General features: G+C 39.9%; 1 protein-coding gene across 5 annotated transcripts; it reads left to right on the top strand.

Moving 5' to 3' along the window:
- Nucleotides 1–47: 47 nt before the first annotated feature.
- Nucleotides 48–10,658, top strand: LOC134623674 (uncharacterized). 5 transcript variants are annotated; one of them, XM_063468703.1, is made up of 9 exons: nt 55–1,955; nt 3,396–3,479; nt 3,778–3,889; nt 4,655–4,862; nt 7,201–7,258; nt 8,701–8,784; nt 9,083–9,194; nt 9,960–10,212; nt 10,542–10,647. In XM_063468703.1, the coding sequence occupies exons 1-8, from the start codon at nt 1,736–1,738 to the stop codon at nt 10,168–10,170; spliced, it is 1,089 nt and encodes a 362-aa protein (XP_063324773.1). In that variant the 5' UTR covers nt 55–1,735; the 3' UTR covers nt 10,171–10,212; nt 10,542–10,647. The 5 variants fall into 5 exon arrangements, with proteins under 5 accessions (XP_063324775.1, XP_063324774.1, XP_063324773.1 ...); XM_063468708.1 differs by having other exon boundaries at nt 62–1,945; nt 10,542–10,644; XM_063468706.1 differs by lacking the exon at nt 55–1,955 and adding an exon at nt 3,056–3,166 and having other exon boundaries at nt 10,542–10,644.
- Nucleotides 10,659–11,082: the final 424 nt, after the last annotated feature.

Here is an 11,082-nt window from a genome sequence, read left to right as displayed (position 1 = left end):
CATTCACAGTATAATTCCTTACCATCACCACTGAACAGTTGTATTTATATCATGTAATTTAATAAATCATATAAATAGTTTTTTTTCCTGAAATGTATGTATAATGCAAACACGGCCAGGTTTATTAATCAGGGCAAATTACATTTTAAAAAAGTGTTGAGGGATAAAATGCAATTTACTTACTAATGATGCGCAAATTCGTGATACATTTTATTTCTGTATTGAAAAACACAATAACCAAAAGCAGCACAGATGGCTTTCAAAGTTGAGAATGCGGGCACATCTTTGTTGCTTGAAGTCTGACAGACCTAATATGTGTGTAGTTTTCATGCCCTAAGCAAATGTGGAAGAGTAGACCAAGGAGAGGTTAGAGAAGGGTCCATAAATTTTTGGACAGTGACACATACTTTGTAGTCTTTCCCTAAGGACAGTGCAACAGTTTCTTTTTTTTATGGATTTACTGGATAGGTAAAGTGAAGACTGACAGGAGAGCGGAGGGCCACGTTTCAGACTTGAACCCAGGCCGTCGGCTCTCAGCTGTACAGCATATGCTCGCCTGCTAAACGAATATTCTGTAAAATGTTTGGCTAGCAATTGTAGTCTAGTAGAACAGTGATGTGCTGCGGTTCTGAAAAAAATACAAAATTTTAGGATTTCATTTAAGATTTGATTAAAGATTTTTTTTGGTGCAAGTGATGCTTATGTGAAAAAACAAGTTTATAAAGCCACGCTTGGCTTCATGAAGTCAGACTCCTTCTAGTTTAGCTGGATGTTTCAGGAGCTCGAGTTTCCTTTCAAATAAAACCAGTTTTTCCTCACATGCCAAATAAATTAACACAAGTTGAGAAAATTGTCTCACTTCTGCTATGTGCGCTTGTGCAGTATTTCCCTAAAAACAACTATTGTTGCCATGTGAGGTTAAAATGGGCCGAAACCATAAACTGTGGGTGGACCCAGTAATCATTACATAACCCACTGTGTTAGCCAAATGTCCAGCTGTGATGCCTCTGTCTTCATACTGGACTCGAGTTCTGGGTCCGACTGAGAAACCGAGGGACACTGTGTGCCCATACCCTGCTCTCTCGTCTTTCTTGACTCTAATGGGGACAAAGTGAACATTATGTTGGACTGAGTAAGACTAAACTAGTAATTAAATCTATTAGCTCATTAAGAAAGTGTTTGCAGAAGTCACAGGGAGCTGAAGGGTCATTTTCCCTTAGATGTCTCTATAACTAGATTTCTCTTCATGACTGGAGGAGTCGCCTCCTGCTGATCTTTAGAAGGAATGCAGGTTTAAGGCACCTTTGCTTCTTTAATATGCACCTTAGTGAATCATGCTGCATGACTGATTTAAATGCTGAAGGGATCAATAAGGAGAAAAACTGTGTAAATGTAGTTGTATCACTAGCTTCTTTACCTGTAGTAAACTTATTTTTTTTCACCAAATCAAGGCTTGCACCCAAAATCATAAATTTGGTGTGTTTTGGGGGAGAATAACAGAATTTCCTGTTGATTTGTCAGTGTAAAGGTGTACTGATTCAGTGCTGAAACAAGGAAATCACAGTCATAAAACACACCTGCTCGAACTATCCACTGTGTTTGTGCTTGTGTTTGAATGTGAGACCCAGAACAACAATGTTTGTGTCTTTTGTTTGTGCAGACATGCATGTTCTTGTTTGGTGGACTTATTTTTATGTGCTGACTGCCTAACAATGTGGCAGTTTTGCATGTAGCCATGTTTCAAGAACGTCTCACCTTCATCTTTCACTTGATTTCTTTGTTTTTTTTTCCCTCAAATTACTTCCTCCTTCCCTTCTCTCCCTTATGTCTCTGTATGCCTGACTTTCTGCCTCTGTTTGGGACGGATGGACCATTCTTCCCATTATCTTCCACCCAGGATTCTCTGAAGGGTCGCCACATCCACCTCTCTCCACAGATAGGCAAGGCAAGGCGAGGCAAGTTTATTTATATAGCACAATTCAACAACAAGGTGATTCAAAGTGCTTTACAGAGACATTAAAAACAAAAACAAATAAAAAGCATGATTTAAAATTGATTAAGATAAACAAACAAACAAACAAAACAGTATATAAAATCAAAAATCAAAACAGTAGATAAAATCAGAACAGTAGATAAAGTCAGTAGTTAAAATGTAAGTTTTGAAATTTAAGCTTAAAAGTTTGGATTTGGTGCTTTATTCAAATGCGGCTGAGAACAGGTGAGTCTTCAACCTGGATTTAAATAAACTGAGTGTTTCAGCTGATCTGAGGCTTTCTGGGAGTTTGTTCCAGATATAAGGAGCATAAAAGCTGAATGCAGCTTCTCCGTGTCTGGTTCTGACTCTGGGAACTGATAAAAAACCGGATCCAGATGACCTGAGGGATCTGGAAGGTTCATACTGGGTCAGGAGGTCACTGATGTATTTTGGTCCTAAACCATTCAGAGCTTTATAGGCCAGCATCAGAACTTTAAAGTCCATCCTCTGACGGACAGTGGAAGTGGAGGCAGTGGAAATCATGTCAGTGAGGAAGGGGCTGATGCTGTCACTCCTGGTCCTGAAAACTGCTGAGCACTCAGAAGAGGAGGTAGCAGAGGAGTTAAATGAGGCAGAGGAAGAAGAGCAGCAGGGTAGCACGTTAAATAAAGATGAAGAAGAAGCAAAAGAGACAAAAGGAGATGTGGAAGGTAGACAGGAAGATACTTTTTGCCAGTACCAGTCTCCAAGAGATACATCATAGCAAGTCTAAAAACCATTTTGCAAACCATACCTTTCATATTAACGTTGTCGTATCATATGAACAGATTTTACTCATATATTTCAGACATTTTATTTTTATTTTGTGTCTATATGTGTAAACTAAAATAAATGACGGTATACTCACCGTTAAAACCTCTGTTAAAGTCTAATTTCACCATGTACTGTAACATACATAAACTGGATATACTGACAATTGCTGAGTTTCCGAGTACATGTGAACGCGCCTGGAGTGGCTCAGCCAGTGAGATTCAAACGTCTCTATCGTCAACAGGAAACGAAGGAAGCGTCCTTGGAGATGTTGTTAGGAGTGTACTTTCGCATCTTTCCCCTGTCTTTGTGCACAATGCCGCCGTCAAAGAACTGACAGCTAAGCGTTGCTTCCACAGGGGTTAATTTAAAGTTGGGAAGGTAAACGGCTCGGCTCTAATCAGCTTTCCAACTACTTAGCCCCTTTCTCTATGCTAAACATTGTTAGTCAGTTTACAACAAAATATGCGACAAAAGTTAGCTAATGTGTGAATTTTACCCCCTTAGCTAAACGAGAACGCAAAACCTGCCGTTTTCAAAAGAGACGTTGATGCAAACGGTATCGCCATTGTTTTATAATATGTGCGTGAATTGTGTTTTATCTCTGCAGTAACCATGACTGCAACTGGTCTCGTAAAAAACCAGCTGATCCTCAAAGAGGAATACGATGAGAATTATATACCCTCTGAACAAGGTACCCCAGCATCATTGAACAGCACAGTTGATGAGATTTAAACTGTACTGTGGTTTACTTGTGTTTATTCACACCTAAACACTGAACTAATATTAGTCCGATGCCGCTGGAATTGTCTGTTTTATACTGAAGTGTTCATCATCACCTTATTCACAAATGTATTGGAACATGTTGCATTCAGGTTCCATTAACACAGCTCATCCAGAACTGCAGTGCTATCAATTCTGGAGATTTCCAAAACTATGCTACATGATGGTGCATACTTTACATTCAGCTTGTCTTCTTTTCTTCTGATCAGAGATCCAAGAGTATGCAAGAGAGATTGGCATTGACCCCGACAATGAGCCTGAGCTGCTGTGGCTGGCAAGGGAGGGCATCGTCGCCCCTTTGCCTCCTGAGTGGAAGACTTGGTAAGTAATGGGAAAGCACCCAGGGAGTGGACCTCAAGCACCAGAGATATGAGTCCCTTTTCACGTATGCTCTGGCAAATTCAGGCGTTTTACAAAGTGTTTTCAAGGTGTGGATTATGGTGTGATTTCCAGCTCGTTACAAGTGAGGGTCCGTTGTTGACAACTGAAGGCCAAAGTGTGTAGCAACCATCTCTTACCAAATTCTCCAGGGAGACGTCAGAGCTATTGACCAAATAATGCCTCTAACCCAGCAACACATGGCTTACAAAGCAGTTATTATTACTTGTAGATAGATGATAGATTAACGTAATAGATTAACATAGCTTTTCCTTCTGATTTTTGGCTCATGTGTTTTATATAATTTAGCTTCATTATGATGTACTCAATGAGTGGTGTTAACTGTAAGAATAGATTCTGTGGTTTTTAACTGAATGTATTAACTAAACCTGAATAATTATTAAGACAGCTATAGCATAATAATAATTTGTAATGCTTAATGGACATAAAAATGTAGGAGGTGGGGTTATACAAGCCATCCATCACCACCAGCCTGTCCTCCTACAACAGGTTTGCTAAGTTGTCCACACTGGTTCATCCCTTCAGTTTGGTAAGATCAGTGTTAATGGTGTTGTTGCACAAGACCATTTTAAATAATTTCAAGAATGTCTGATGCCTTCAAAGTAAAATTATAAAGCACTAAGGGGTGGCTCCAGACTTTTGCACAGAACAGTGAAAGACTCCCGTTTCCTTTCTCCTTACCCACAGCCAGGATGTGACAGGGGACATCTGCTACGTCAACCTCTCCACGGGTCAGTCCACCTGGGATCACCCCTGTGACAAGCTCTACCGACGCCTGGTGGCCCAGGAGCGTGAGCGAGCTCAGCTCACAGCCACAGCTGGGGGCGCAGGAGCCAAGAAAGACAAGAAAGAGAAGAAAGAGAAGAAGAAGAAGGAACCACTCAAAACTCCTGGGGTGAGTGGTTTTATTGATTTATATTCTTCCTTCTTGTTTTAGACAAAAAGTTTATGTTTACTTATCACTGCTGTATTTTCAGTGCCTGTTTAACTAGAAGTGTTATTAATGGGTATTGGTACTATATTATTATAAGTGTTTTTATCATTACAAAAAGGGACTTTTCTTGTTGTCTCGTCTAACTGTGGTCTCTAAACCATATGTTTCTGCTTCTCTTGTGTCTCTTTGACCTTTAAACCTCTCACCTTTGCACTGTGACCCATGTGTGTCCCTGCAGCTGCTGTGCTGCTGGGATCTGTCCTACGGGCACGGCTGTTACTGTGTCTTCCTCCTTGTCCTTCTGTCCTCCTACTGCCACTGTTACTGCTTTGCTCTCTAAACAACAAGAGCATGGGCCATCGCCATCAAAACTCATTCATGAATTTATTTATTTAAGTATATCATTCACAGTATAATTCCTTACCATCACCACTGAACAGTTGTATTTATATCATGTAATTTAATAAATCATATAAATAGTTTTTTTTCCTGAAATGTATGTATAATGCAAACACGGCCAGGTTTATTAATCAGGGCAAATTACATTTTAAAAAAGTGTTGAGGGATAAAATGCAATTTACTTACTAATGATGTGCAAATTCGTGATACATTTTATTTCTGTATTGAAAAACACAATAACCAAAAGCAGCACAGATGGCTTTCAAAGTTGAGAATGCGGGCACATCTTTGTTGCTTGAAGTCTGACAGACCTGATATGTGTGTAGTTTTCATGCCCTAAGCAAATGTGGAAGAGTAGACCAAGGAGAGGTTAGAGAAGGGTCCATAAATTTTTGGACAGTGACACATACTTTGTAGTCTTTCCCTAAGGACAGTGCAACAGTTTCTTTTTTTTATGGATTTACTGGATAGGTAAAGTGAAGACTGACAGGAGAGCGGAGGGCCACGTTTCAGACTTGAACCCAGGCCGTCGGCTCTCAGCTGTACAGCATATGCTCGCCTGCTAAACGAATATTCTGTAAAATGTTTGGCTAGCAATTGTAGTCTAGTAGAACAGTGATGTGCTGCGGTTCTGAAAAAAATACAAAATTTTAGGATTTCATTTAAGATTTGATTAAAGATTTTTTTTGGTGCAAGTGATGCTTATGTGAAAAAACAAGTTTATAAAGCCACGCTTGGCTTCATGAAGTCAGACTCCTTCTAGTTTAGCTGGATGTTTCAGGAGCTCGAGTTTCCTTTCAAATAAAACCAGTTTTTCCTCACATGCCAAATAAATTAACACAAGTTGAGAAAATTGTCTCACTTCTGCTATGTGCTCTTGTGCAGTATTTCCCTAAAAACAACTATTGTTGCCATGTGAGGTTAAAATGGGCCGAAACCATAAACTGTGGGTGGACCCAGTAATCATTACATAACCCACTGTGTTAGCCAAATGTCCAGCTGTGATGCCTCTGTCTTCATACTGGACTCGAGTTCTGGGTCTGACTGAGAAACCGAGGGACACTGTGTGCCCATACCCTGCTCTCTCGTCTTTCTTGAGTCTAATGGGGACAAAGTGAACATTATGTTGGACTGAGTAAGACTAAACTAGTAATTAAATCTATTAGCTCATTAAGAAAGTGTTTGCAGAAGTCACAGGGAGCTGAAGGGTCATTTTCCCTTAGATGTCTCTATAACTAGATTTCTCTTCATGACTGGAGGAGTCGCCTCCTGCTGATCTTTAGAAGGAATGCAGGTTTAAGGCACCTTTGCTTCTTTAATATGCACCTTAGTGAATCATGCTGCATGACTGATTTAAATGCTGAAGGGATCAATAAGGAGAAAAACTGTGTAAATGTAGTTGTATCACTAGCTTCTTTACCTGTAGTAAACTTATTTTTTTTCACCAAATCAAGGCTTGCACCCAAAATCATAAATTTGGTGTGTTTTGGGGGAGAATAACAGAATTTCCTGTTGATTTGTCAGTGTAAAGGTGTACTGATTCAGTGCTGAAACAAGGAAATCACAGTCATAAAACACACCTGCTCGAACTATCCACTGTGTTTGTGCTTGTGTTTGAATGTGAGACCCAGAACAACAATGTTTGTGTCTTTTGTTTGTGCAGACATGCATGTTCTTGTTTGGTGGACTTATTTTTATGTGCTGACTGCCTAACAATGTGGCAGTTTTGCATGTAGCCATGTTTCAAGAACGTCTCACCTTCATCTTTCACTTGATTTCTTTGTTTTTTTTTCCCTCAAATTACTTCCTCCTTCCCTTCTCTCCCTTATGTCTCTGTATGCCTGGCTTTCTGCCTCTGTTTGGGACGGATGGACCATTCTTCCCATTATCTTCCACCCAGGATTCTCTGAAGGGTCGCCACATCCACCTCTCTCCACAGATAGGCAAGGCAAGGCGAGGCAAGTTTATTTATATAGCACAATTCAACAACAAGGTGATTCAAAGTGCTTTACAGAGACATTAAAAACAAAAACAAATAAAAAGCATGATTTAAAATTGATTAAGATAAACAAACAAACAAACAAAACAGTATATAAAATCAAAAATCAAAACAGTAGATAAAATCAGAACAGTAGATAAAGTCAGTAGTTAAAATGTAAGTTTTGAAATTTAAGCTTAAAAGTTTGGATTTGGTGCTTTATTCAAATGCGGCTGAGAACAGGTGAGTCTTCAACCTGGATTTAAATAAACTGAGTGTTTCAGCTGATCTGAGGCTTTCTGGGAGTTTGTTCCAGATATAAGGAGCATAAAAGCTGAATGCAGCTTCTCCGTGTCTGGTTCTGACTCTGGGAACTGATAAAAAACCGGATCCAGATGACCTGAGGGATCTGGAAGGTTCATACTGGGTCAGGAGGTCACTGATGTATTTTGGTCCTAAACCATTCAGAGCTTTATAGACCAGCATCAGAACTTTAAAGTCCATCCTCTGACGGACAGTGGAAGTGGAGGCAGTGGAAATCATGTCAGTGAGGAAGGGGCTGATGCTGTCACTCCTGGTCCTGAAAACTCTGCTGAGCACTCAGAAGAGGAGGTAGCAGAGGAGTTAAATGAGGCAGAGGAAGAAGAGCAGCAGGGTAGCACGTTAAATAAAGATGAAGAAGAAGCAAAAGAGACAAAAGGAGATGTGGAAGGTAGACAGGAAGATACTTTTTGCCAGTACCAGTCTCCAAGAGATACATCATAGCAAGTCTAAAAACCATTTTGCAAACCATACCTTTCATATTAACGTTGTCGTATCATATGAACAGATTTTACTCATATATTTCAGACATTTTATTTTTATTTTGTGTCTATATGTGTAAACTAAAATAAATGACGGTATACTCACCGTTAAAACCTCTGTTAAAGTCTAATTTCACCATGTACTGTAACATACATAAACTGGATATACTGACAATTGCTGAGTTTCCGAGTACATGTGAACGCGCCTGGAGTGGCTCAGCCAGTGAGATTCAAACGTCTCTATCGTCAACAGGAAACGAAGGAAGCGTCCTTGGAGATGTTGTTAGGAGTGTACTTTCGCATCTTTCCCCTGTCTTTGTGCACAATGCCGCCGTCAAAGAACTGACAGCTAAGCGTTGCTTCCACAGGGGTTAATTTAAAGTTGGGAAGGTAAACGGCTCGGCTCTAATCAGCTTTCCAACTACTTAGCCCCTTTCTCTATGCTAAACATTGTTAGTCAGTTTACAACAAAATATGCGACAAAAGTTAGCTAATGTGTGAATTTTACCCCCTTAGCTAAACGAGAACGTAAAACCTGCCGTTTTCAAAAGAGACGTTGATGCAAACGGTATCGCCATTGTTTTATAATATGTGCGTGAATTGTGTTTTATCTCTGCAGTAACCATGACTGCAACTGCTCTCGTAAAAAACCAGCTGATCCTCAAAGAGGAATACGATGAGAATTATATACCCTCTGAACAAGGTACCCCAGCATCATTGAACAGCACAGTTGATGAGATTTAAACTGCACTGTGGTTTACTTGTGTTTATTCACACCTAAACACTGAACTAATATTAGTCCAATGCCGCTGGAATTGTCTGTTTTATACTGAAGTGTTCATCATCACCTTATTCACAAATGTATTGGAACATGTTGCATTCAGGTTCCATTAACACAGCTCATCCAGAACTGCAGTGCTATCAATTCTGGAGATTTCCAAAACTATGCTACATGATGGTGCATACTTTACATTCAGCTTGTCTTCTTTTCTTCTGATCAGAGATCCAAGAGTATGCAAGAGAGATTGGCATTGACCCCGACAATGAGCCTGAGCTGCTGTGGCTGGCAAGGGAGGGCATCGTCGCCCCTTTGCCTCCTGAGTGGAAGCCTTGGTAAGTAATGGGAAAGCACCCAGGGAGTGGACCTCAAGCACCAGAGATATGAGTCCCTTTTCACGTATGCTCTGGCAAATTCAGGCGTTTTACAAAGTGTTTTCAAGGTGTGGATTATGGTGTGATTTCCAGCTCGTTACAAGTGAGGGTCCGTTGTTGACAACTGAAGGCCAAAGTGTGTAGCAACCATCTCTTACCAAATTCTCCAGGGAGACGTCAGAGCTATTGACCAAATAATGCCTCTAACCCAGCAACACATGGCTTACAAAGCAGTTATTATTACTTGTAGATAGATGATAGATTAACGTAATAGATTAACATAGCTTTTCCTTCTGATTTTTGGCTCATGTGTTTTATATAATTTAGCTTCATTATGATGTCCTCAATGAGTGGTGTTAACTGTAAGAATAGATTCTGTGGTTTTTAACTGAATGTATTAACTAAACCTGAATAATTATTATGACAGTTACAGCATAATAATAATTTGTAATGCTTAATGGACATAAAAATGTAGGAGGTGGGGTTATACGATCCATCCATCACCACCAGCCTGTCCTCCTACAACAGGTTTGCTAAGTTGTCCACACTGGTTCATCCCTTCAGTTTGGTAAGATGAGTATTATTGGTGTTGTTGCACAAGACCATTTTAAATAATTTCAAGAATGTCTGATGCCTTCAAAGTAAAATTATAAAGAAATAAGGGGTGGCTCCAGACTTTTACACAGAACAGTGAAAGACTCCAGTTTCCTTTCTCCTTACCCACAGCCAGGATGTGACAGCGGGCGTCTACTACTTCAACTTCTCCACGGGTCAGTCCACCTGGGATCACCCCTGTGATGAGCACTACAGACGCCTGGTGGCCCAGGAGCGTGAGCGAGCTCAGCTCACAGCCACAGCTGGGGGCGCAGGAGCCAAGAAAGACAAGAAAGAGAAGAAAGAAAAGAAGGAGAAGAAAGAAAAGAAAGAGAAGAAATAAAAGAAAGAGAAGAAGAAGCAGGGACGACTCAGAACTCCTTGGGTGAGTGGTTTTATTGATTTATTTTCTTCCTTCTTGTTTTAGACAAAAAGTTTATGTGTACTTATCGAGCAACATGGCATCAGAGTATAATGGACTGCAAATAAGATGTGTATAGATTGATTAAGTGGTTATAGGGACAAACATGTATGTGTGTGTGTGTGTGTGTGTGTGTGTGTGTGTGTGTTCGTATTTTCACTATTAATCAGTACTAACTTTTAATTCTTTATTCGTTCTTCTTGTGCATGTTTTTGGCATCACCAGTGAATTCAAGTTTCTGTTTTACTCAGATTCTTTTGTATTTTTTGTAATGTTTGCTTGTAATGTTGCAGGTTCTCCATTTTATTCCACGATGATGATGGATGCCTGCACAGTGTGAATATAACATTATTATCCTGTGCGGTCAGTTGCTGCTGATGACTCTCAGGCCTTCCACCTGTCTGTCAGTCCAGGAAATTTTGTGAAATTTTGAATAAATGGTCTTCCTTTATGGTTTGATTGCATTACAGAGTTGTGGGTTTTTGAATGTACCCTGAGTCTGTGCCACTTAGGAAAGCAGTGCAAGCTTCTTAAGTCAAAAATGGTTGAATAAAACCAACAATAAAATGAAGCAAGTTAAAGCAATCCTCAAAATCCTAGTTAGTAGCTCCTGGCTAATAGTGAGCTATGTTTTTTCTTTCACTTGTTAGTGCACTAGGTCAGTGGTCCCCAACCTTTTTTGAGTCACTGACCGGTTTAATGTTAGACAATATTTTCACGGACCTCCCTTTGAGGTGTCGCGGATAAATACAACAAAATAAAATGATACGACCAAGACAAAAACTGGTATTTTGTAAATATAATAATAAACACAAATTCACTGTGCAATTGTGT

The sequence above is a fragment of the Pelmatolapia mariae genome, unplaced genomic scaffold, assembly GCF_036321145.2.
Source record: "Pelmatolapia mariae isolate MD_Pm_ZW unplaced genomic scaffold, Pm_UMD_F_2 NODE_ptg000826l+_length_19859_cov_1, whole genome shotgun sequence".
NCBI lineage: Eukaryota > Metazoa > Chordata > Actinopteri > Cichliformes > Cichlidae > Pelmatolapia > Pelmatolapia mariae.
This window is presented reverse-complemented; position numbering and strand designations above follow the sequence as displayed.

Coding starts and splice junctions, on each gene's coding strand:
- LOC134623674 (XM_063468703.1), top strand. CDS start 1,736: ATGTTTCAAGAACGTCTCACCTTCATCTTTCACTTGATTTCTTTGTTT. Junction 1,956..3,395: donor GATAGGCAAGGCAAGGCGAG/GCAAGTTTATTT, acceptor TTATCTCTGCAG/TAACCATGACTGCAACTGGT. Junction 8,785..9,082: donor TTATATACCCTCTGAACAAG/GTACCCCAGCAT, acceptor TCTTCTGATCAG/AGATCCAAGAGTATGCAAGA.